The sequence below is a fragment of the Mesoplodon bidens genome, assembly GCF_964165515.1.
Source record: "Mesoplodon bidens genome assembly, chromosome: 13".
NCBI lineage: Eukaryota > Metazoa > Chordata > Mammalia > Artiodactyla > Ziphiidae > Mesoplodon > Mesoplodon bidens.
The window spans coordinates 76,143,593-76,170,017 of record NC_138169.1 but is presented as its reverse complement, the minus strand read 5'-3'; the positions used below and the strand labels follow the sequence as shown (position 1 = coordinate 76,170,017).

At 38.0% G+C, this 26,425-nt stretch overlaps 1 protein-coding gene across 1 annotated transcript in view; it reads right to left on the bottom strand.

Annotated features, from left to right (window-relative positions):
• Nucleotides 1–26,425, bottom strand: part of CDH20 (cadherin 20) — a gene marked incomplete at both ends in the record, with an annotated part of 56,772 nt that overhangs the window by 12,796 nt on the left and 17,551 nt on the right. The window contains 3 exons of the mRNA XM_081252588.1: nt 2,114–2,235; nt 4,491–4,627; nt 12,674–12,927. Of these exons, the coding sequence (XP_081108714.1) occupies nt 2,114–2,235; nt 4,491–4,627; nt 12,674–12,927 (513 nt within the window). The remainder of the gene's footprint in view (nt 1–2,113; nt 2,236–4,490; nt 4,628–12,673; nt 12,928–26,425) is intronic.

Below are 26,425 nucleotides of genomic sequence, written 5' to 3'. Positions count from 1 at the left end.
TAACAGTCCTCTTGCCAGTGCAGGGGACACGGGTTCGAGCCCTGGTCCAGGAAGATCCCACATGCTGTGGAGCAATGAAGCCCGTGTGCCACAACTACTGAGCCGGCGCTCTAGAGCCCGCGAGCCACAACCACTGAGCCCATGTGTCACAACTACTGAAGCCCGCATGCCTAGAGCCCATGCTCCGCAACAAGAGAAGCCTCTGCAATGAGAAGCCCGCGCACCGCAACGAAGAGTAGCCCCCTCTCACCGCAACTAGTGAAAGCCCACACGCAGCAATGAAGACCCAACGCAGCCAAAAATAAATGAATGAATAAATAAATAAACTTATATATAAAAAAAAAACCCTGTCCTTCTCTTCTGAAGCCCGTTAAGAAAGGAAATGTTTCACTTTTGGGGAATGAGGGGTTTAATTTATTGTGCTACTATTACTCTTTATATTACAGATTAAAAATGAGTTTCTTGTCATATTAAAATATAAAGTATTATGTTTGTCATATTATAATGATAATCTTATATAACATAAAACAAAAATTTATGTATGGTGTTTCTATAATATATAAGAAAATTGTCACGTTACAATAAAGGAATCAGTAAAATGAAGTCCCAAATCCCTTCACTCAAATCTCAACTACCTTAGCACAGTAACTATTGCTATTTTTGCATCCTGCCTCCCAATTTTTGTTCACATGCAGATACAGTTTTACATAACTTCAAGCATGTACATGTAGTTTCTATACCTCCTTTCTTATAATAACACAGATCATTTCTTATGCTGGAAAGTCTTCATTGTAACTTTATTAGCTGCATAATATTTCAGGTCTTTCTGGACTAGAAATTCAATAGATATGGAAGTAGAATTATTGTAGACTTGTTGAAAAAAAGTTTAGGCATGCTATAGACCATTGCACTGGGTTTCAAGAATCAATGGATGAGATAATTTAGATGAGAAGGACTACAGGACACATTTTCCCCCCCCCTGGAACAAGGGAGTCACTTTTTCTTTGAGTAAAATGGTGAAGATGTGTTGAGTCAATCTTTGGTGAGTTCAGGAAGCTAATAAAAGTTTTGGTTGTATAGAGAGAGTCTGTGCAGTGGGATGCTGCAGGAGGGTGAGAGAAGTGGAAGCAAAAGCTGTGTTACAGTTGGAAAGCCTGAATTACCAAAGCGTGTGTCCTTGCCATGTGCACCCAACGTCCCCAAACCGGAATCCACAGGACCACAAAATAGGCTCGGGGGAAATACGTTAGGGAGGACTGAAGAGTCCTACAAAAGCAGGAGCATAAGAGGAGAGATTGCCTGTGATCTGAGGTATGGAAGGCTGGGCATGGGGTGGGCAGCAGCCTGACACATACATTAATAACGTGGCCATTCCAAGCACAGTTTGGATGTTTTCCAGTTATACCACTTGGGATTTAGTCAACCCAATATTCATTTAGGTTTAAAAGCAGACTTTAAAAAAATACACAAATATATCTGAAGATTATGAAACTAAAGCTGTTTCAAATAAGTAGAAATTTGTTCCTTCAGATGCCTTTCCTCTCACAACTTTACATGACATGAGTGGTACTAAGAAAGTGGATGTTTTAATTGAGAGAGGGGAGAGAGTAGGTAATTCTAGGTAATGAAGTGTTCTGAGAATAGGGCAGGCAGTCTGTAAACTTGCTGCCAGAAGGAAGGGAGGTAGGAAGATATAAAAACTAAACTTTCCTTACTACAAACACTTTCAAGGATGAGTGCTAAAATGAGAAAAAGACTCTCCTTTTTTCTCCCGATCTTCATCTCCATGGTCCCTCATTTCCAGGACCCAGAGCACATGTTACTGCAATTGGTTCCATACAGTTCACTTAGAAAGTGGGTAACTACCTGGCTTCACAGGTGAGTAAGCCACCTTGATTCACAATCTTGTTTAGATTATAAAATGTAATGGAGGCTTGAAATAGTTGTCTTAACAAATAAACTGTTGCAACATGATATACAGAAGTTGGGGACTCTCTTTTGTAAACTTAGTTTCTGGAGTCTTAAATTTCTTTGATGACAAATCTGGTTATCTGAAACAGTCGTTTCCACATGTTGGGGGTTAACCAAGGTGCACCCTCACAGGCTGCCTTACCTGCCCTGCTTTGGCATTCTCACAGACAAAAGCTTCATAGAATCTGGGGAACTTTGGAGCATTGTCATTCACATCTAAGACTTTGATTGTGACAGGAACGCTTCCAACCTGGGAAGGATTGCCTAAAAGCACACACAAAACAAACAAAAACCAAAGGTGAGGAGGGTTCAGAAATGCAAGAAAGCAGCTCTTTGTTGGAATAGGTATTTACCTCCTTATTCTGGTTTTTAAAGGAATGGATAAAGTACATGGAAATAGCAACACAAGGATGCAGGGGTTGCCTGTTAAGAGTGTGGCCAGAACATAAGCATGGGCAGGACGAGTTTTGTGTTGGAGAGAGTGTGTGATATCAGGAGGTTGAGGGGAGGGATGAGGCTCGGGGGGAGCAGGTATCACAAAATGAATCTTAAAAAGAGGTTTTGAATCTCTCACTTGGCTCATGCTTCAGATTCTAGAATTGAAGGCAGGTCGCACCCTGAGCTGTGAGAGTGGCACCAACAAGCTCTTTCCCCAGGAACTATACTCAGCATCCAGCTGCCATATCTTTGAACTGTGTCTGTGAGCATTTGTGCTTTTTATTTTGCTCATCCGTTAGCAAGATGTGTCCTAATGTAATTGCTTCTCCATTTTACAACATTTTGGCTTACAAAAGGTTTCATAGGAACACTTTACTTTTGGATAGTGGGAAAACCTGTAATCAGTTCTTTGAATTACTGTTTCAGAAAGTTTCAAGTTATTCATGGGATTACAGATAACACTGCACATTTATTTCCACCTATGGACTAAGGGAGATAGTATAGGATCAAACATACACCAAATCTGTATCTTTGGCTGGGGTAGGAGAAGTTACTCATAGTCACTTATGGGGAAATATGTCCTTTTGGTCTGTCTTTTGCTTGGCGTTACCACACAAAGATAATTTCACAGCCCCACTAGTGCACCTCCTGCCTTTTTCTGTTTTGGCCACCATCCCAAGAAGACAAAATAGAAATCATAAGACACAGAAATTATGCTTAGTAAATAATTGCATTAAACCTCAGAATGCCCTGTTCTTTCGTTAATTTTTTTTCTTCTCTCTCAAGAATGTCTATACTGTGTTTTTCCCCTGAATATTTCTATAGCTTGGTTACCAAAAGTGCTGCCATATTTACATTTTTTTCATTGTAACTTGGTGTTGTTTGTTTATACAAAGAATAATGAAAAATTCAGAAAAACATAAGAATAAATGTGATCCATAGTCTTACCACCAGAGAGCTCCATTATACGTTATGTATTATATTACATGTGTCCAGACTCTCCAATACACACACACACACACACACACACACACACACACACACACACACACACACACACACACACACACACACACACACACACACATATGCACTGAAATTAAAAAAAATTAAAAAGTTGAATTTAGACCTTTAATATTTTAGGGCAAGATTATCCTGTGTCATTGAAATATACTTTGAAAATATGGGTATTAATATCAACATGATAGTCTCATTTTACTGTGTGGCTGTACCATAATTTATTTAATCAAACTCCTATTATTAGACATTTAGGTAATTCCCCCCTATTTTAAAATAACAATGCAGTGGACATTTGGGTACATAAATCTTTGTTAATGTTTATGATTATTTCCTTAAGATAATTATTAAAGGAGAATTCTTGAGATAAAGAGTATGAATATATTGGGGGATCTTAATACAAAGATTAGTTACCAAATTGCTCTCATGAATGGCTGTACATTCTTCTGCCAGTATGTTAGTATTTGTCATTTCCCTTAATCTTTCTCATCACTAGGGGTTATGAAAAATATGCAGTGTAGTAGTATATAATCTAATTTGTGTTGAGATTATAATATGTTAATTTAGTTTTTGTTAGTCTTCAATTTTATTTTTAAGTTTATGTTAATAAATCTGTCTTTTGTTGTAAGATGTCTGAAATTCTTAAATGCATGTATGTGTGTAATAAGGGTGATATGTTATAAATGTTTCCTTTCATCCAATAATAATATTTTATACTATTTGTGCATTCCTAATCTTGTTAAAGATTGAAAGCCTCTTAGAGTTCTCAGGAGTTTTCCCTTTTCTTCATATAGAGGTCTAGCTCTTTGATTTAAGTATGCTATTTTTTGTGCTGCTTTTGCATGTTTTGTTCGTGTGTTTTTATCTCTAGCACAGGATTAGATATATAGAAGATCCTTAATAAGTATTTGAACTAAATACATTCATTCACTTGCATAAACCAGGATTTCCATTCCTTTCCATAAAGCAGATAATTTTTGTTTCAACAAGCTCTAGAAACTTCCACTTTCTCCAGTGCTTCTGTTTTGTCACTATGTGGAGAGCAGTTTTTTTGTTTTACTTACTCATTTCCATAGCAAGGACAGTGATATTATGCCAAGAAAACTCTTCTCGGTCAAGGGGTCTTGCAGTCATTAGGGCACCTGTTGTAATGTCAACATAGAAGAACCTTCCAGGGTCACTGCTTCTGTCTATGGAATATCTGCAAAAACAGAGATTACACACACCGTTTTATTTGAATAAGCATACTGTGGCATATTACATAAGAGAACTGAGTACATGCCATGTGAAACAGGATAGTTCTCAGTTATGGGCACTTGGAAGACTGTTTTAGGTGTCGGTTTAGGTTGTTTATTTGAGTTTTTTCTTGTTTCTTGAGATAGGATTGTATTGCTATGAACTTCCATCTTAGAACTGCTTTTTCTGCATCCCATAGGTTTTGGGTCATCGTGTTTTCATGGTCATTTGTTTCTAGGTATTTTCTGATTTCCTCTTTGATTTCTTCAGTGATCTCTTGGTTATTTAGTAGTGTACTGTTTAGCCTCCAATGTGTTTGCATGTTTTACACTTTTTTTTCCTGTAATTGATATCTCCTCTTATAGCGTTGTGGTAAGAAAAGATACTTGATACAATTTCAATTTTCTTAAATTTACCAAGGCTTGAGTTGTGAACCAAGATATGATCTACCCTGGAGAATGTTCCATGAGCACTTGAGAAGAAAGTGTATTCTGTTGTTTTTGGATGAAATGTCCTATAAATATCAACTAAATCCATCTTGTTTAATGTGTAATTTAAAGCTTGTGTTTCCTTATTTATTTTCCTTTTGAATGATCTGTCCGTTGGTGAAAGTGGGGTGTTAAAGTCCCCTACTATGACTGTATTACTGTCAATTTCCCCTTTTATGGCTGGTACCATTTGCCTTACGTATTGAGGTACTCCTATGTGGGGTGCCTAAATATTTACAATCGTTGTATCTTGTTCTTGGATTGATCCCTTGATCATTATGTGGTGTCCTGCTTTGTCTCTTGTAACAAACAATTTTTATTTTAAAGACTATTTTGTCTGATATGAGAATTGCTACTCCAGCTTTCTTCTGATTTCCATTTGCATGGAATATTTTTCCAGCTCCTCACTTTGAGTCTGTATGTGTCCCTGGGTCTGAAGTGGGTCTCTTGTAGACAGCATATATACGGGTCTTGTTTTTGTATCCATTCAGCCAGTCTGTGTCTTTTGGTTGGAGCACTTAATCCATTTATATTCAAGGTCATTATCGATATGTATGTTCCTGTTACCATTTTCTTAATTGTTTTGGGTTTGTTATTGTAGGTCTTTTCCTTCTCTTGTGTTTCCTGCCTAGAGAAGTTCCTTTAGCATTTGTTGTAAAGCTGGTTTGGTGGCACTGAATTCTCTTAGCTTTTGCTTGTCTGTAAAGCTTTTAATTTCTCCGTCGAATCTGAATGAGATCCTTGCTGGGTAGATAATCTTGGTTGTAGGTTTCCCCTTTCATCACTTTAAATATGTCCTGCAACTCCCTTCTGGCTTGCAGAGTTTCTGCTGAAAGATCAGCTGTTAACCTCATGGGGATTCCCTTGTAATTTGTTGCTTTTCCTTTGCTGCTTTTAATATTTTTTCTTTGTATTTAATGTTTGATAGTTTGATTAATATGTATCTTGGCTTGTTTTTCCTTGGATTTATCCTGTATGGGACTCTCTGTGCTTCCTGGACTTGATTGACTCTTTCCTTTCCCATATTAGGGAAGTTTCCAATATAATCTCTTCAAATATTTTCTCAGTCCCTTTCTTTTTCTCTTCTTCTTCTGGGATCCCTATAATTCGAATGTTGGTTTGTTTAATGTTGTCCCATAGGTCTCTGAGACTGTCCTCAATTCTTTTCATTCTTTTTTCTTTATTCTGCTCTGCGATAGTTATTTCCACTATTTTATCTTCAGTTCACTTATCTGTTCTTCTGCCTCAGTTATTCTGCTATTGATGCCTTCCAGAGAATTTCTAATTTCATTTATTGTGTTGTTCATCATTGTGTGTTTGCTCTTTAATTCTTCCAGGTCCTTGTTAAACGTTTCTTGTATTTTCTCCATTCTGTTTCCATGATTTTGGATCACCTTTACTCTCATTACTCTGAATTCTTTTTCAGGTATACTGCCTAATTCCTCTTCATTTGTTTGGTCTGGTGGGTTTTTACTTTGCTCCTTCATCTGCTGTTTGTTTCTCTGTCTTCTCATTTTGCTTAACTTACTGTGTTTGGGGTCTCCAGGTTTGTAGTTCCCGTTTTTTTGGTGTCTGCCCTCAGTGGGTCAGGTTGGTTCAGTGGTTGTGGAGGCTTCCTGGTGGAGGGGTCTGGTGCCTGTGTTCTGGTGCCTGAGGCTGGGTCTTATCTTTTTGGTGGGCAGGACCGTGTCCGGTGGTATGTTTTGGGGTGTCTGTGAACTTATTATGATTTTAGACAGCCTCTGTGCTAATGGGTGAGGTTGTGTTCCTGTCTTGCTAGTTGTTTGGCATAGGGTGTCCAGCACTGGAGCTTGCTGGTGGTTGAGTGGAGCTGGGTCTTAGCTTTGAGATGGAGGTCTCTGGGAGAGCTCTCGCTGACTGATATTACATGGGGCTGGATGGTTTCTGGTGGCCCAGTATCCTGAACTCGGCTCTCCCACCTCAGAGGCTCAGGCCTGACACCCGACCAGAGCACCAGGACCCTGTCAGCCACACAGCCAGGTACATGCGGAGTTTCTTGCCTTTTGGGAAATCTGAGGTCTTCTGCCAGTGGTCAGTAGGTGTTCTGTAGAAGTTGTTCCACATGTAAATATATTTTGATGTATTTGTGGGGAGGGAGGTGATCTCCACGTCTTCCCCTCAGCCATCTTGAAAGTCCTCTTGGGTTTAAACTTGTAATCACATAAATTTGTTAGATCTCAGAGGGGAGTCACTGCATGCCATGCAGGGCCACAGAGGCAGCTCCAGGTTTTGGTTGGGTGGCAAAGACAGGAGCAAGAGGAAACTCTAGTCCAGAGCCTTTAATGGGGTTTCTGAACTTGAGTTTACTCGGGAATAGCAGAGAAACTGCAATTCTACAAGGCACAGTGTTGCAAGTTACAGGCCAGTCTCTGGAGAGTTCAGGATGGGCTGTATTTATCTATAGCTTCTTTTTAAATTCTACAGCATCTCTAGGACGTAGCTATTATCTCACCTAACAGGAAACTAGGGCTTAGAGAAGTAAAGTCACTTTCATACAGTTACACCGCTAATAATTTGCAGCTAACAGTAAGATTTGAAACATACATGTGTTTATATATGAACTATTGTATATATAATATATTATATACTGTAAATTATATATAAATGATTCTGTTTCTTATATATTATATATATAAGCTATTGTAACATATTGGGTTCAAAATTCCATTTAAATTTGCCAGCGGGTGCAAACGAACCTATTTTCAAAACAGAAATAGAGTCACAGATGTAGAAAACAAACTTACGGTTATCAAGGAGGAAGCGGGGGGGAGGGATACATTGGGAGATTGGGATTGACATATATACACTACTATATATGAAATAGATAACTAATAAGAACCTACTGTATAGCACAGGGAACTCTATTCAATACTCTTCAGTGACCTCTATGGGAATAGAATCTAAAAGAGTGGATATATGTATATGTATAACTGATTCATTTTGCTGTAAACCTGAAACTAACACAACATTTTAAATCAACTATAATCCAGTAAAAATTAATTGAAAAAAAAGTTGCCAGCGGAATTCCCTGGTGGTCCAGGACTCCGGGTTTTCACTGCCCAGGGCCCGGGTTCAATCCCTGGTCAGGGAACTAAGGTCCCACAAGCTGCGCAGCATGGCCAAAAAAAAGAAAAAGAAATGTTGCCAGCAATTGCAGTCTCTATCTTAAAGTTGTTGAAACTGGGAAATACTGCCCATTTGTTGGGAGTAAGTAGTTTCTTTACTTTAGTGCATTGTTTTTCAATCTGAAATAAATATGGTGGGTTGTGACTAGTATAGAAAGAACATGTATATGTATGCCAGACTGTATTCCAGTAAGGGTAAATATTAATGGTAAAACTTTTGTTTCAATATATATAAATAGATATACATATATACAGTATATACCAGTATATGTATTATTTGGTAAAGTATTTTGTTTCGAGTATTTATTTTTTCCTGCAGAGATTCAGGATGACTGTTCAGAGAATTAGGAATTAAAGGGAAAGGTGACCACTAAAGGCTGGAGAAGTTGGAAACATTTCAGTTCTAACTCTCCAAGTGTTGGGAAATTTAAATAAGTAAAGTAATGCTTCTCTCTGCTTCTGACCCTGTTACCGTAGCCAGGCACTGCTCTAAACATCTTACTTGTATTGACTCATATAATCCCCACGATAAGCCTATGAGGTAGGTACTGTTATCATCTCCATTTTACAGGTGAGAAAACTGGAGCATGGAAAGGTTCACACATTGGCCCAAGGTTGCACGGCTGGGAATCAAACCTAGGCATATGGAATGTAGGAGATTGCTTAAGGAAACAAAGCCTTAACTCTTTTTTGAAGATTAGATTAAGCCACGATAGCCGACAGTTGACTATTTAATAAAGAATAAACACATGCCTACAAAGTTAATTTAAAATTAACTGGAGCGTTCTTTTTTAGTGATTTAGTGATTTAGTTTTAAAGTTTACTGGCTATTTTAAGATTTGAATTTATCTTAGAAAAAAAATACTGGTTGGCTCCTGACAGTCTTTTCTTTCAGCTCCCCAAACAGGAGAAAAGCCAGCCATTCAGCCCACAGAGCCGTAACCCTGATGGCAGCTCTCCAAGTTGTAGGCATAATGCCGAGGGGAGAGGCAGCCTATGATGAACCAGCTTCCTGCATTCAAACCTACAACGCCATAGCAAATGTCACAGGTGGTAGGGGAGATGGAGTGATGGAAATAACTGGCAGAACCCATGACAGTACTGCCCGCTGACACACTGAGAGGAAACGCTGCGGGCCAGCCTCAGAGAAGCCTCCCTCAAGTGGAATTCCTCTTCCATTTCCCAAGCGGGGCCTGAATTGAGGCAGTGATAGCATTCATTACTCTGAATGGGACACTGGGCCAATTTTCAGGACTCAAGAGAACAAATTTAAAGGCATAGATACAGATAGAAAATGAAGCAATTGGGACACACTAGTGAATTACGTAGGTGGTTTTCCTTTCTCTAATCATAACATTCTCACCTGCTGTGGGCAGAATAGGCATAACATACACATACAAAACTGCCTTCAGCCAACAATAGCTGGTGTTCGTTGAGCTCCCTGCTTGTTTACTTGGCTGAGGACATTCTCTGAATTTAGGAGTGATTTTGGAGGTAGGGTGTCATGGACAGGCTCCCTAAATCCGTACACACTCTAGGAAGGCACAGGGGGACAAGCTGTTTCCATACAAGCAGGAGTGTATTTCAGTTGCCTAATGGTTCAGTTTCCTGCTTGCTAGAAATTCCTTGAGCATTTATTAAAAATTTAGGTGATCCAAACATTGTATTTTTCATGTACATATAGCTAAATCTGGAGACTTAGTTTTGGGCTTTACTAATAAATGATGACCAGCTTATATGCCTGAACATACCATAAACTTTCTAGAAATGAGATTATAAAAGTCCTGATAATCTTTTTAAAAAGTTCAGTGACCTTTTATCCATAGCATTTGAACCTCAGGTGGTATGTTGTTTTTGGGGTGATTTAATATGCATTTTCTTTTTAGGAATGTGAACCTCATTTATTTGTAGCAAAAATGCACAAGATAGACAAGGGGCATATGGCATATTCAAATTATTTTTAAAAGAAAATAACTTTTATAGGATAAATAAGGAGAAAACAAGCAATTTGGTGAAAGATAATATAGGACAGTACTTTCCAAATGGGTTTATTAAGTAATAGCCAGAGATTTGACTTCTAGGTGCTTTTCCTTCTCAGAATCCAGGACCCCTTGTGTTCTGCTTGGCTCCAGAGACCATTCTTTGTTCCTGTGGGACAGTACAAAGGGTCAGAGACTCTATCTCACAATATGAATTCTGTTCCTTCTTTCCAACCGAAATGCAGAGGGACGATTATCTCTAGTTATGATAAGTGGAATTCTGCTTTATCCCCGGTGCCTGAACGCTTATCTTGTTACCTCCAGGTCTGTGGCTGTTGCCTTGTTCTTGCCAGTTTCTCTTTCAAGACCTAGAACCCTGCCCTAGAATAAGCCCAGTGAACCCTGCTCTGTGCCTCCTGCCTGTTCACTCTTGGATTCCTCCTGACTGGGATGTATTGGACTACACAGGCACCCCACTATAGACCTCCCTGATGCTAATAATTGCATCAGTGCCATGCCAGCCAACTGATAGTTTTCAGTGGCTCATCATCTGAAGTAGCATTTTCTGTTAGCCAGACAGGATTCCCTCATTTTGTATCCTCATTTTGCTCCATGCCAGCAGTGGATCTAGGCCTGCTGGTGTTTCTCTTTCCTTCCTAGATATGTGTTGAGATAACGAGTTTAGTCCTGAATAGTGCACATTCACTCTAGGGGGGGGGGGGTGGTGTGTGTGTGTGTGTGTGTGTGTGTGTGTGTGTGTGAATTTCCTTGTTTCTTGACTGCTTTCAGTCTCTTTTGCTTGTCATTTAGTAGTGTGACTCCTGACAAAATCATATTTCCAGTGCTTACCATGTAGGAGTCCAGAATCAGAATCTGGAAAGAAGATGTGGAAGTATCCACTGGATATTGATTGACTCTTTTAGAAATGAGATCTGATTTTTTTCAAACTGTGCTTGTTTTATTTCAAACACTTTCCCTCCATAAAGTTTTATTCTCTAGAGTTTTTTCCCACAGTAGTGTCTCTGATATGAATAGATTAATCAGAAGATAGATATATATTCTTGGCTTCTGATATAAATATAATATTTATATTACAAATATAGATTTATAATAGAATTGGTTTCATTTGTGTTGTTGTTTTGGGGATAATATGATTCCACTAACTTCTCTTATATATTTAAAAAGCTTAAGGTTGAAATATCACTTCTATAAAATTGTTATAGCTCATAAAGTTTAGTTTTCTTCTAAAAATCAAATATCAGAATTCAAGCAAAATAATTTTAGCCATTTTAATGCCTGAAAATGTAAAATGTTTGCTAATTGGTTAGAGGAAGCAGATTTCCCCCAGTATAGTTAAACTCAGGAGAGAACCATCTTTATTAAACTGCAAAAGCACGTTTTCATTAAATACAAAATGGCACCAGGTGAGGAAAGTAACCGGCTGACAGAAAAGGCCTTTGATGAATCAGGGTGTGTTTAAAATGTGCTATCTGCACTAAAGCCCTGGATCCATTTGTGTGGCTTTCAACAATTAATGTGACAGATGGCCTCAGACAGCCTTGAAATCCTGATCTTTTGTGTCAAGCTTCAGAGGCTTGGCGGTTGCTCTGGAAGGTTGAAGTGTCATCTGTCCACCAGCGGTTTGCACTTTGGTTCCATAGTCAACAGGAGATGGCCATGGCTCTAAGAGCAGCTCTCTACCCCTATCCTGAGGGGGAAGCATCTAGGTTGGAATCTTGATGTTCAAAACATACTTTGGAGAGGTTGTTATGTGGGCTTGCAATAGAAAGCCAGTCTACATGGCATCAAAGCTGTTGACGACAGTAGTAGTTTCTGTGTCTGTTCTTTGTATAGTATATGGAAATATGTGTTTATATATGTTATTTTTTCCATTTTTTAAAGTAAAAAAGTCAAAGGTTCATAAAAAAAGAATGTACAGTAATCACCTTTATATTCACCACTAAGATTCAATGATTTTTAATGTTTTGACATCTGTCTATCTGTCTATTTGGCAATATCTGGAGACTTTTTAGATTGTTACAACTCAGGGGGTGCTACTAGCATTTTGTAGGTAGAGGCTAGAGATGCTGCTAAACATTGTACAATACATTGAACAGGCAGCCCCCTCAACAAAGAATTATACACCCCCAAATGTCAATAAGGCCACAATTGGGAATTGAGAGGTGTGTGTATGTGTGTTGCTGAACCAGCTGACAGTGAGTTGTAGACATAATGGTACTTCATTTCTAAATAACATGGAAAGTCCATGTTATTTAAGAAAAAAGAATTTAAAGATATAGAGTGTTCAGAGATGGAAGAAGCAGAGAAAAAGTGCTAGAAAATTAGATATAAGGGAAGATTCCAGGATATAAGGATAAGGTGAAATGTGTAGAAAAACCTGATTGAGTTGTTGGTTACATCTGGATCCTTGGCAGAAATGATCTGTATGGTTGTTCCAATTGCCACATCTTCAGGTACGTCCACAAAATAAAAGCCAGGTTCAAACACAGGGGGCTCATCCACATCTTCCACACTGATGTGCACTGTGGTTGTGTCCTGAAATGGGCCTAGGTTCAGAAAACGCATCTCTAGGTGAGGATTGGCTCCCTCCACTTTTAAGGTGTAGCTTTTCTTGGTTTCAAAACTCAGGGGCTGAAAAGTAAATGACAGGAAAATAGATTAGTTAGGAGCATATACGTCAGTGTTCTAGAGGATGGATGATACTGCTGGCTAGTGGGTAGATTCTCAAATGCACTAAAATGGTGGAAAAGAGGCAAGAGGAAAAATAAGGGCATTTTTTCTTTTGTTCCATGGTTCTTGGTCTTAATGTCAGTTTCAACAATTTGGGTAAAGAAAGTCAGGAGGATGCTAAAGGAAGCCAGTTTGCTGATGAAGAAAGCCACTGTACCCTGGGCAGGACTGACTTAACTTGTCTGCTCTTTAATCAGCATGGTCATCTTTAGAAATGCTTGTTCATTTGAAAAGGTGTCACGATGATTAAGAGAGAGTTTGAGTTCTGTTTCAATATATCCATACAACTGAGGCCTAGGCTCTTCTGTTTTCTTCCTTTAAAAAAACCCAATTCTTGAGTACAAAGGCAATAGTGATTTTATTCCAATAAACTATCAATAAGCACCTCACAAAGGTTCTCAAAGCACTGTGTCAGATTAATATTTGTGTGTTTAGTTTATCATAGACAATCTTTTTTAAAAACCTAATCCAATGCCTCATTTTACAATGAAAGAAACTGAGACTCAGCGAGCTAGCAGACTGGCCTAAGCTGATGTGGTTACGCTGTGTCAGAGGAGAAATGCTGCTCTTGATTTGTAAATTCCTCATTCAAGGCTCACCCCCAAAAGTGTAACTTTGTCTAATAAAACCCCATGGCATAAAATATAACTTTTTTGGTGTTTCCTTTTTTGAATCTATCTCTACCTTCAGAATGTTTTATGTCAAAATAAATACAGCACTTTAGGGCAGAAAGTGGACTTGAATGCCATCTCAAGAATAATCCATTTGTGTTTTTTTTTTTTTAACTGACAAAAATGTATAAAAGTTTAAAGCAACACTTACCTCAAAATATCATTAGTAATTTAAAAATGATGGAAACTCAATTTTATAATTACAGAGGATAGTGAAGCAGTTACTAAAGCTTAAAAGTCACATGTCAACTTGGTGATGACAAGTTTTTCTAGCTAAACATTTCATTCATTTGTCCCTTTTTCATAAAATGTGCTGAATATCAGCACATTTCATATTAGAAAGAGACGTGTGTCTAAGCAACTGGTTTGCTTTTGAGAAACAAACAGCAATAGGAATTGCTTTAACTAAATTTGTTATTTTCAAATTCTAACAAAAAGTTTTTTGTTTGTTTTATTGCTGTTGTTGGTTTACCACTGGTCCTGTATTTACTTAGCACCATACTTTGTACTCTTCGTTTCATGGAGTCCACCGTTCCCATTTGAACAAAGTGGCCATTTCCACCAGCCGCCCTGCGTCCGTAGTTCTTAGTCAAAAGGCAGGGTTTTCATAAACAGGGAAATCTGCCACTCAGGTTTCAATAAATTTGAAGGAATAGGTTTACCAGTTTATTTTATTTATACTACTCTTTTAAGTCTAGACATTTATCTTTCCTGGTAAATTACACTGTATTCTTTTAGAATTCTTTCCTTATGTAGAAGTAACCCAAAGTGGACACTGATTGTTTATGTTAGGTTTGAGCTAGGCACAATATGTTGTTCCTTTAATTTTAAGTCATTTTTCTAATTTGGTATGAATTTTGTAAAAAGTGGTAACTTACATACATTAAAATTCATCTTTTTTAGTGTAAAATTTTGTAGGTTTTGACAAATGTATACAGTTATGTATGTGTCTCCTATGATAATAAAGATAAAGAACAGTTCCATCACCCCATTATGCCCTAATCAGTACCTCTTTGTGGTCAGATCCCACCCCCCTGGCACCCATTGATCTATTTTGTGTCCCTTTTACAAGAATGTCATATAAATGCCGTCATTCAGTATGTAGTCTTTTGAGTCTGGTTTCTTTCACTTAACATGTACATTTGAGATTCATTCATGTCATTGTGAATATGGAGTTTGTCCCTTTTATTGTCAAGTAGTATTCCATTGTATGGATGTACCACAGTTTGTTTATCCATCCTCCACTGGAGGTACATTTGAGTTGTTTCCAATTTCTGATGGTTATGAATAAAGCTACTATGAACATTTATATACAGGTTTTTGTGGGAACATAGGTTTTCATTTCACTTGGGTAAATACCTAGGAGTGAGATCACAGGATTATTTGGTAAGCCTATTTTAAACGTTATAAGAAACTTCCAAACCTATTTTCAAAGTGGCTGTACCATTTTGCATTCCCACCAGGAATGTATGAGAGTTCTGGTTGCTCCACATCCACGTCATTATTTGGTTTTGTCAGTTTTTCTGGTTTTAGCATCCTACTGGGTGTGAAGTGGTATCTCATTGTGGTTTTGATTTGCATTTCCCTAATGCCTAATGATGTTGAGCATCCTTATATCTTCTTGAAGAGTTCTTTATATATTTTATATTAAAGCCTTTTATCAGACAGGTGATTTGCAAATATTTTCTCCCGATCTGTGATTTATTTTTTTTCACTCTTTTATCAGTGAAGAAAAGAAACTCTTAATTTTGATGAAGTCTCATTTATCACATTTTATTTTGTAGACTGGGATTTTTGTGTCATATCTAAAAAAATTACCTAATCAGGGTCACAAAGACTTTCTTCTCTGTTTTCTTCTAGAAATTTTATAGTTTTAGGTTTTCACATTTAGGTAAGTCATCTATTTTGGGTTTATTTTTGTAGCTATGAATCAAGGTTCTTTATTATTATTATTTTTTTTGTATATAGACATCCAATTTTTCTAGCACTGTTGAAAGACTAGAGCGAGTTTTTAATTATTGTTAAAATTTCTTTTTAAATAAGTTACTCAGTGATTTTTATGTTATTTAAGATTATTGTCTCCCTTAAATAATTTTATTATTTAAAATTTAAAGAAAACGTTGCCTTAAATACCCTAAACTTTAAATTGCCCATAATTGATATGAGTTTGACATTTCTGTCTAGATAAGTTTTTGTACTTGTTTTTACATATTTAAATAGTAAATCAAAGAGTAGTAGTGTCTGAGAACCCAAGTTAAATTCAAGAAATTTCCTAGAGTTGGAGCACATAAAAATGAAGTTATTACATCCTTGAAAATTGAGTAATGAAAATTATGTTACAAAATAGTAATGCAGTTCCCCTAAGCAGCATTAATCATTCCCTCTTCTTTCCCCATAGCACTTTGTCTTACTTCCATTACGGCTCTTCTTATTTTGTGTTATACATATTTCTTTCTGTGTTGGTTGCCTTCATGATACTAAAAAGCAAAAATTATGAGTTAGTCAGATTTTTATTCCCCAGTACCTAGGGAGGGCCTAAAACCCAAAAATGTTGTTATATTGAGTAGTGCAAAAGTTTTTCAGTGTATTAACATATTGATACTAGTTGAGTGATGATATATACAGACTTTACATTGCCATATTTCAGTGATTTAAAGATACACATTTTTTTGTATTTTGACATTTTGGAAATAGGGTTGCTTCTCCAATTGATAGCATCTTATAATTGCTGCAGGCCCAAAGAGAGGTAGGATGTAGTTGTCACCATTTGTGCTAGCCAAACCTGGTCAAAGTCATTCATGTTGTACTTTGGTTGAGTTCTGCACTTGTTGGTAATACATGTGTTGAACTTTACTGCCTTCTAAAATGTCTTCAGAAATATTGTATTACGATTCAACATTGAAACAAAAGTTGCTGTGTAGGTAAAATGGTATGGAAACAGCAGGGAATAAATCTGATATTAGTGAAGCAAATATGTCTGTGTCTGCAAGGGCTTTTCCAGTAACTACAAACAAAGGAATGAGAAAGCATTCTAACATTCAAATTAGTAGGAGGTTTTTTGTGTGTGTGTGTGTTTTAAGTGATGTATAAAACAGTGATGAGGGATGTGTCAGGGAGGACCTTCAAGATGGCAGAGGAGTAAGACGTGGAGATCACTTTCCTCCCCACAAATACATCAAAAATACATCTACATGTGGAACAACTCCTACAGAACACCTGCTGAATGCTGGCAGAAAACCTCAGACTTCCCAAAAGGCAAGAAACTCCCCATGTACCTTGGTAGGGCAAAAGAAGAAAGGAAAAACAGAGACCAAAGAATAGGGATGGGACCTGCACCTCTGGGAGGGAGCTGTGAAGGAGAAAAAGTTTGTACACACTAGGAAGCTCCTTCACTGGAGGAGACAGGGGGTGGGGTGTGGAGGGAAGCTAAGGAGCCACAGAGGAGAGTGCAGCAACAGGGGTGCAGAGAGCAAAGTGGAGAGATTCCTGCACAGAGGATCAGTGCCGACCAGCACTCAACAGCCTGAGAAGCTTGTCTGCCCACCTGCCGGGGCGGGTGGGGGCTGGGAGCTGAGGCTCAGGCTTCGGAAGTCAGATCCCAGGGACAGGACTGGGGTTGGCTGCGTGAACACAGCCTGAAGGGGGCTAGTGCACCACAGCTAGCCGGGAGGGAGTCTGGGAAAAAGTCTGGACCTGCCGAAGAGGCAAGAGACCATTGTTTTGGGGTGCGTGAGGAGAGGGGATTCAGAGCACCGCCTAAATAAGCTCCAGAGACGGGCGCGAGCTGCGGCTGTCAGCTTGGACTCCAGAGATGGACATGGAATGCTAACGCTGCTGCTGCAGCCACCAAGAATCCTGTGTGCAAGCACAGGTCACTCTCCACACCTCCCCTCCTGGGAGCCTGTGCAGCCCGCCACTGCCAGGGTCCCGTGATCCAGGGACAACTTCCCCGGGAGGACACACGGCATTCCTCAGGCTGTTGCAACATTTTGGCTTCTGCCGCCACAGGCTCGCCCCATATTCCATACCCCTCCTTCCCCCTGGCCTGAGTGAGCCAGAGCCCTTGAATTAGCTACTCCTTTAACCCCCTCCTGCCTGGGTGAAGAACAGATGCCAGAGGGTGACCTACGTGCAGAGGTGGTGCCAAATCCAAAGCTGAACCCCAGGAGCTGTGGGAACAAAGATGAGAAAGGGAATCTCTCTGTGCAGCCTCATGAGCAGCGCATTAAACCTCCACAGTCAACTTGATGTACCCTGCATCTGCGGAATACCTGAATAGACAACGAATCATCCCAAAACTGAGGTGGTGGGCTTTGGGAGCAACCATAGACTTGGGGTTTGCTTTCTGCGTCTAATTTATTTCTAGTTTTATGTTTACCTTAGTTTAGTATTTAGAGCTTATTATCACTGGTAGATTTATTTATTGATTTGGTGGCTCTCTTCCTTTTTTTTATATATATACATATATTTTTTTTTCCCTTTTTCTCTTTTTGGGAGTGTGTATGTGTATACTTCTTTGTGTGATTTTGTCTGTATAGGTTTACTTTTACCATTTGTCCTAGGGTTCTCTCTGTCCGTTTTTTATTAGTATAGTTTTTAGTGCTTGTTATCATTGGTGGATTTGTTTATTGTTTTGTTTGCTCTCTTCTTTTTTTTTCTTTTTTAATTACTTTTTTATTTTAATAATATACATTTTTAAATTTTTTATGTTAATAACTTTATTTTATTATTTTTCTTTTATTATTATTATTTTCTTTTCTCCCTTTTCTTCTGAGCTGTGTGGCAGACAGGGTCTTGGTGCTCCGGCCAGGTGTCAGGCCTGAGCCTCTGAGGTGGGAGAACCGAGTTCAGGACATTGGTTCACCAGAGACCTACTGGCCCCATATAATATCAATCGGCGAGAGCTCTCCTAGAGATCTCCATCTCAACGCTAAGACCCAGCTCCACTCAGTGACCAGCAAGCTCCAGTGTTGGACATCCTATGCCAAAGAACTAGCAAGACAGGAACACAACCCCACCCATTATCAGAGAGGCTGCCTAAGATCATAGTAAGTTCACAGACACCCCAAAACATACCACTGGATGCGGTCCTGCCCACCGGAAAGACAAGATTCAGCCTCATCCATCAGAACACAGGCACCAGTTCCCTCCACCAGGAAGCCTACACAACCTAGTGAACCCACCACACCCACTGGGGGCAGAACCCAAAACAACGGGAACTATGAACCTGCCGCCTGTGAAAAGGAGACCCCAAACACAGTAAGTTAAGCAAAATGAGAAGACAGAGAAATACACAGCAGATGAAGGAGCAAGGTGAAAACCCACCAGACCAAAAAAATGAAGAGGAGATAGGCAGTCTACCTGAAAAAGAATTCAGAGTAATGACAGTAAAGATGATCGAAAATCTTGGAAATAGAATGGAGAAAATACAAGAAATGTTTAACGAGGACCTAGAAGAGCTAAAGAGCAAACAAACTGATGAACAACACAATAAACAAAATTAAAAATTTTCTGGAAGGAATCAGTAGCAGAATAACTGAGGCGGACGGAAGGATAAGTGACCTGGAAGATAAGATAGTGGAAATAAGTACCGCAGAGCAGAGTAAAGAAAAACGAATGAAGAGAATTGAGGACAATCTCAGAGACCTCTGGGGCAACATTAAACATACCAAAATTCGAATTATAGGGGTCCAGAAGAAGAGAAAAAGAAAGGGACTGAGAAAATATTTGAAGAGATTATAATTGAAAACTTCCCTAATATGGGAAAGGAAGTAGTCAATCAAGTCCAGGAAGCGCAGAGTCCCGTAAAGGAAAAATCCAAGGAGAACCACGCCAAGACACATATTAATCAAACTATCAGAAATTAAATACAAAGAAAAAATATTAAAAGCAGCAAGGGAAAAGCAACAAATAACATACAAGGGAATCCCCATGAGGTTAAGAGCTGATCTTTCAGCAGAAACTCTGCAAGTCAGAAAGGAGTGGCAGGACATATTTAAAGTGATGAAAGGGAAAAACCTACCACCAAGATTACTCTACCCAGCAAGGATCTCATTCAGATTCGACGGAGAAATTAAAAGCTTTACAGACAAGCAAAAGCTAAGAGAATTCAGTGCCACCAAACCAGCTTTACAACAAATGCTAAAGGAACTTCTCTAGGCAGGAAACACAAGAGAAGGAAAAGACCTACAATAACAAACCCAAAACAATTAAGAAAATGGTAACAGGAACATACATATTGATAATTACCTTGAATGTAAATGGATTAAATGCTCCAACCAAAAGACATAGACTGGTTGAATGGATACAAAAACAAGACCCGTATATATGCTGTCTACAAGAGACCCACTTCAGACTCAGGGACACATACAGACTGCAAGTGAGGAGTTGGAAAAAGATATTCTGTGCAAATGGAAATCAAAAGAAAGCTGGAGTAGCAATTCTCATATCAGACAAAATAGTCTTTAAAATAAAAATTGTTTGTTACAAGAAACAAAGCAGGACACCACATAATGATCAAGGGATCAATCCAAGAACAAGATATAACAATTGTGAATATTTAGGCACCCTACATAGGAGCACCTCAATACATAAGGCAAATGGTACCAGCCATAAAAGGGGAAATTGACAGTAATACAGTCATAGTAGGGGACTTTAACACCCCACTTTCACCAACGGACAGATCATCCAAAAGGAAAATAAATAAGGAAACACAAGCTTTAAATTACACATTAAACAAGATGGATTTAATTGATATTTATAGGACATTTCATCCAAAAACAACAGAATACACTTTCTTCTCAAGTGCTCATGGAACATTCTCTAGGGTAGATCATATCTTGGTTCACAACTCAAGCCTTGGTAAATTTAAGAAAATTGAAATTGTATCAAGTATCTTTTCTTACCACAACGCTATAAGAGGAGATATCAATTACAGGAAAAAAAGTGTAAAACATGCAAACACATTGGAGGCTAAACAGTACACTACTAAATAACCAAGAGATCACTGAAGAAATCAAAGAGGAAATCAGAAAATACCTAGAAACAAATGACCATGAAAACACGATGACCCAAAACCTATGGGATGCAGAAAAAGCAGTTCTAAGATGGAAGTTCATAGCAATACAATCCTATCTCAAGAAACAAGAAAAAACTCAAATAAGCAACCTAAAGTGACACCTAAAGCAATTGGAGAAAGAAGAACAAAAAACCCCCAAAGTTAGCAGAAGGAAAGAAATCATAAAGATCAGAACAGAAATAAATGAAAAGGAAATGGAGGAAACAGTAGCAAAGAACAATAAAATTAAAAGCTGGTTCTTTGAGAAGGTAAACAAAATTGATAAACCATTAGCCAGACTCATCAAGGAAAAAGGGAAAAGACTCAAATCAATGGAATGAAACAGAAGAAGTAACAACTGACACTGCAGATATACAAAGGAACATGAGAGATTACTACAAGCAACTGTATGACAATAAAATGGACAACCTGGAAGAAAAGGACAAATTCTTAGAAAAGCACAACCATCTGAGACTGAACCAGGAAGAAATAGAAAATATAAACAGACCAATCACAAGCACTGAAATTGAAACTGTGATTAAAAATCTTCCAACAAAAAAAGCCCAGAACCAGATGGCTTCACAGGCAAATTCTGTCAAACATTTAGAGAAGAGCTAACATCTGTCTTTCTCAAACTCTTCCAAAATATAGCAGAGGGAGGAACACTCCCAAACTCATTCTATGAGGCCACCATCACCTGATACCAAAACCAGAGAAAGATGTCACAAAAAAAGAAAACTACAGGCCAATACCACTGATGAACATAGATGCAAAAATTCTCAACAAAATACTAGCAAGCAGAATCTGACAGCACATTAAAAGGATCATACACCATGATCACATGGGGTTTATCCCAGGAATGCAAGGATTCTACAGTATATGCAAATCAGTCAATGTGAAACACCATATTAACAAATTGAAGAATAAAAACCATATGATCATCTCAATAGATGCAGAAAAAGCTTTTGACAAAATTCAACACCCATTTATGATAAAAACCCTCCAGAAAGTAGGCATAGAGGAAACTTACTTCAACATAATAAAGGCCATATATGACAAACCCACAGCCAGCATCGTTCTCAATGGTGAAAAACTGAAACCATTTCCACTAAGATCAGGAACAAGACAAGGTTGCCCACTCTCACCGCTGTTATTCAACATAGTTTTGGCGGTTTTAGCCATAGCAATCAGAGAAGAAAAAGAAATAAAAGGAATCCAAATCAGAAAAGAGAAGTAAAGCTGTCACTGTTTGCAGATGATGTGATACTATACATAGAGAATCCTAAAGATGACGCCAGAAAACTACTAGAGCTAATCTGTGAATTTGGTAAAGTAGCAGGATACAAAATTAATGCACAGAATTCTCTTGCATTCCTGTACACTGATGATGAAAAATCTGAAACAGAAATTAAGGAAACACTCCCATTTACCATTGCAACAAAAAGAATAAAACACCTAGGAATAAGCCTACCTAAGGAAACAAAATTCCTGTATGCAGAAAACTATAAGATACTGATGAAGGAAATTAAAGATGATACAGAAAGATGGAGAGATATACCATGTTCTTTGGTTGGAAGAATCAGCAGTGTGAAAATAACTATATTACCCAAAGCAATCTACAGATTCAATGCAATCCGTATCAAACTACCAGTGGCATTTTTCACAGAAGTGGAACAAAAAATTATACAATTTGTATGGAAACACAAAAGACCCCGAATAGCCAAAGTAATCTTGAGAAAGAAAAATGGAGCTGGAAGAATCAGACTCCCGGAATTCAGACTATACTACAAAGCTACAGTAATCAAGACAGTATGTTACTGGCACAAAAACAGAAATATAGGTCAGTGGAACAGAATAGAAAGCCCAGAGATAAACCCACACACATATGGTCACTTTACCTTTGATAAAGGAGGCAAGAATATACAATGGAGAAAAGACAGCCTCTTCAATAAGTGATGCTGGGAAAACTGGACAGCTACATGTAAAAGAATGAAATTAGAACACTCCCTAACACCATACACAAAAATAAAGTCTAAATGGATTGAAGACCTATATGTAAGGCCAGACACTATAAAACTCTTAGAGGAAAACATAGGCAGAACAGTCCATGACATAAATCACAGCAAGATCCTTTTTGACCCACCTCCTAGAGAAATGGAAATAAAAGTAAAAATAAACAAATGGGACCTAATAAAACTTAAAAGCTTTTGCACAGCAAAGGAAAGCATAAACAAGGCAAAAAGAAAACCCTCAGAATGGCAGAAAATATTTGCAAATGAAACAACTGACAAAGGATTAATCTCCAAAATATACAAGCAGCTCATGCAGCTCAATATCAAAAAAAACAACCCAATCCAAAAATGAGCAGAAGAGCTAAAGAGATATTTGTCCAAAGAAGATAAATAGATTTCCAACAAACACATGAAAGGATGCTCAACATGACTGATCATTAGAGAAATGCAAATCAAAACTACAATGAGGTATCACCTCATACCAGTCAGAATGGCCATCATCAAAAATTCCACAAACAATAAATCCTGGAGAGGGTGTAGAGCAAAGGGAACCCTCTTGCACTGTTGGTGGGAATGTAAATTGATGTAGCCACTATGGAGAACAGTATGGTGGTTTCTTAAAAAACTAAAAATAGAACTACCATATGACCCAGCAATCTTACTACTGGGCACATACCTAGAGAAAAGCATAATTCAAAAAGAGTCATGTACCACAGTGTTCATTGCAGCACTATTTACAATAACCAGGACATGGAAGCAACCTAAGTGTCCATTGACAGATGAATGGATAAGGAAGATGTGGCACATATATACAGTGGACTATTACTTAGCCATAAAAAAGAAATGAAATTGAGTTATTTGTAGTGAGGTGGGTGGACCTAGAGTCTTGCACATAGAGTGAAGTAAGTCAGAAAGAGAAAAACAAATACCGTATGCTAACAGATACAGATGGAATCTACAAAAAAAAAAAAGGTTCTGTATAACCTAGGGGCAATAGAGGAATAAAGATGCAGACGAAGAGAATGGACTTGGGGACATGGGGAGGGGGAAGGGTAAGCTGGGACGAAGTGAGAGAGGGGCATGGACATATATACACTACCAAATGTAAAATAGATAGTGGGAAGCCGCCGCATAGCACAGGGAGATCAGCTGGGTGCATTGTGACCACCTAGGGGGGTGGGATAGGGAGATTGGGAGGGAGATGCAAGAGGGAGGGTATATGGGGATATATGTATACGTATAGCCGATTCACTTTGTTATACAGCAGAAACTAACACACCATTGCAAAGCAATTATACTCCAATAAAGATGTTAAAAAAATTAAAAATAAAACAGTGATGAGGATTCATGGTATCTTAGGTTTGATGAAATTAAAAAGTTTTCTGCTTTGTGGCCTGCCTAAGAGGAGAGTGGACTTGAAACAATTGTTTATGGTATGCTGGAAGATGGAAGATCATGCTCATATAGAATAAAGAACATTCTGAAAATTGTATGTTTCAAGCTATCTTTGAACAGCATTTAAGTTAAGGGACTGAAAATCAATTGATTGATTACTTAAAAGCCAAAAAAGACCCAAGGTACTGGGTAGTAATCAGTGTGGTTTTATGAAGACCCAATTCTATCAATTCAACTTAATTTCTCTTTTTGAAAAAGTGTGTGCTTTTTTAGACAAATAATAGGCCTAAGGGAAATAGATCAAAAGCAGAACATTTCTTTCAATTTTACATGACATTATTAATGACAAAGTAGGAGGATGGGTGTGGATCAAGCATCTGAGTGAATGTCGTTCCAAAGGTATAGATTGAGCAGTCAATAGTCTCTAAAGTATTTGTTGTATTTGACTTGTCCATCTACTCAACTTATTGACCTCTTTTAAAATTCCATTTTCTGGCACCTCATAAGTTCAGAAGAGAAATCCAAATGACCTTGGCAAAGTTGATACATGTTTTGATTAAACATGGATATGGTTTTAGCAATGACAGTGAAAGACAGTGTTCTGTCTTACGAGGTTTAATCTTTTTTCCAGGTAAGGGAGCTGGAGAAACGATATTTTGAGGTTCTTTTCAGATTCAGTCTATGGCCATACCACCCTAGCCAATCTCATCATATACAAAATTATAATAGTTAATTTTTTTAAATTAATGGCTTATAGTAAGGTCTAAGATATATTCTAATAATTTGACATAAATTAATATTATTTTATTATTTAGAATTATATATTATTTAAGATATAAAATAAAATTTAAAATATATTGAGAACCTCAAAAGCTCTTCTTCTGATTGCTTATTTCTTTAAAGGTAATTTTTGCATTAAAGAGATAATAATTATCCCAAACTTTGAGCTTTTACCTTGTTTATAGTTACCAGTCATGATAGGCAATGTATTATTAATTTTTATCTTGAGGCATGCCACATAATAGGGAAGTGTTCTTAATCTTATGTCATACAGCAACTTGGTATTATTCTTCTAGTCACCTTTTATAAAGTGTTATTAGTTCTCAAAGAATATGAGTAAAATAAACTGCAATATTTAAATTACATCCAGATTTATATGATGGTTCCAAAGCTAATGTCAGCATTTTGCACTGTTTTGAAGTCATTGTGTGCTGGTTATACAGATTTCTGGTTGGAGGAATGCTGGATATATCTGTTCTTTTGCTGTACTTGATTGCATCTTAAATAAATAAGGACAAACATGTGAACTCTTCCCTCCTTCCCTTCTAAAGCAGTGTTAATTCAACTCTATGGAACAGCATAGAATAAAGTTATTATTAACACATTAACTTGTGCCACATTCTAAGTTATGACTTCGTTGCTTTTGTCAAGGTCATCAATGACCTCCCTGTTCCTAAAGTCTGTGATTAATTTTCAGTGTTTTTATATGACCTTTAGCAGCACTTATCACAGCAGCACTTACAGCAGTCACTCTCTTCTCTTGGAAACAGTTTCTTTACACCTTCTGGGACACCACACTCTCCTGATCTTCCTTCTGCCTCCCTGGTCTCTCTTCCTCAGTCTCCTTGCTTGTTTTTTCCCTCCCTGACCTCGTCACGTTGGGCTGCCACAGGATTTATTTCACTGCCCTCTTCTCCATCTATTCTCGATCCCTTGGAATATTATTATTTTTTATTTGCTTTAAGTACCATTTATGACTCTCAAATTTATATTTTCAGTCCAGAACTCTTCTCCAAATTCCAGACCCCTATAACCAACAACTGCTATACATCTCCACTTGGGTGTCTCATAGACATCGCAAACGTAACATGCTCAGAACTGGATGCCAGTATTTCCCCATATCACTTAGTGCCATCTCTATTCTTCTTGTTGCTCAACCGACTCCTCTTTTTCTTTCATATCCTCATCCCATCTGTTAGGAAATCCTGTTGGTTGTACTTTCAAAATATATTCAGATTCTGACCAGTTCTCACCACATCCATTCCCAATACTGTAGACCAAGCCATCATCATCTCTTACCTTGATTATTGCAATAGCCTCTCAGCTGGTCTCCCTGTTTCCATTCTTGCCCCCTTATGGCTTTTTCTCAACACAGCTTACACAGTAATTATTTCATAATAAAAGTCCAGTGATGTCACACATCTGTTAAATTCTTCAGTTCTCCACTTTAGTCAGATTAAAACCCAAAGCCCTTAATCTGCCTA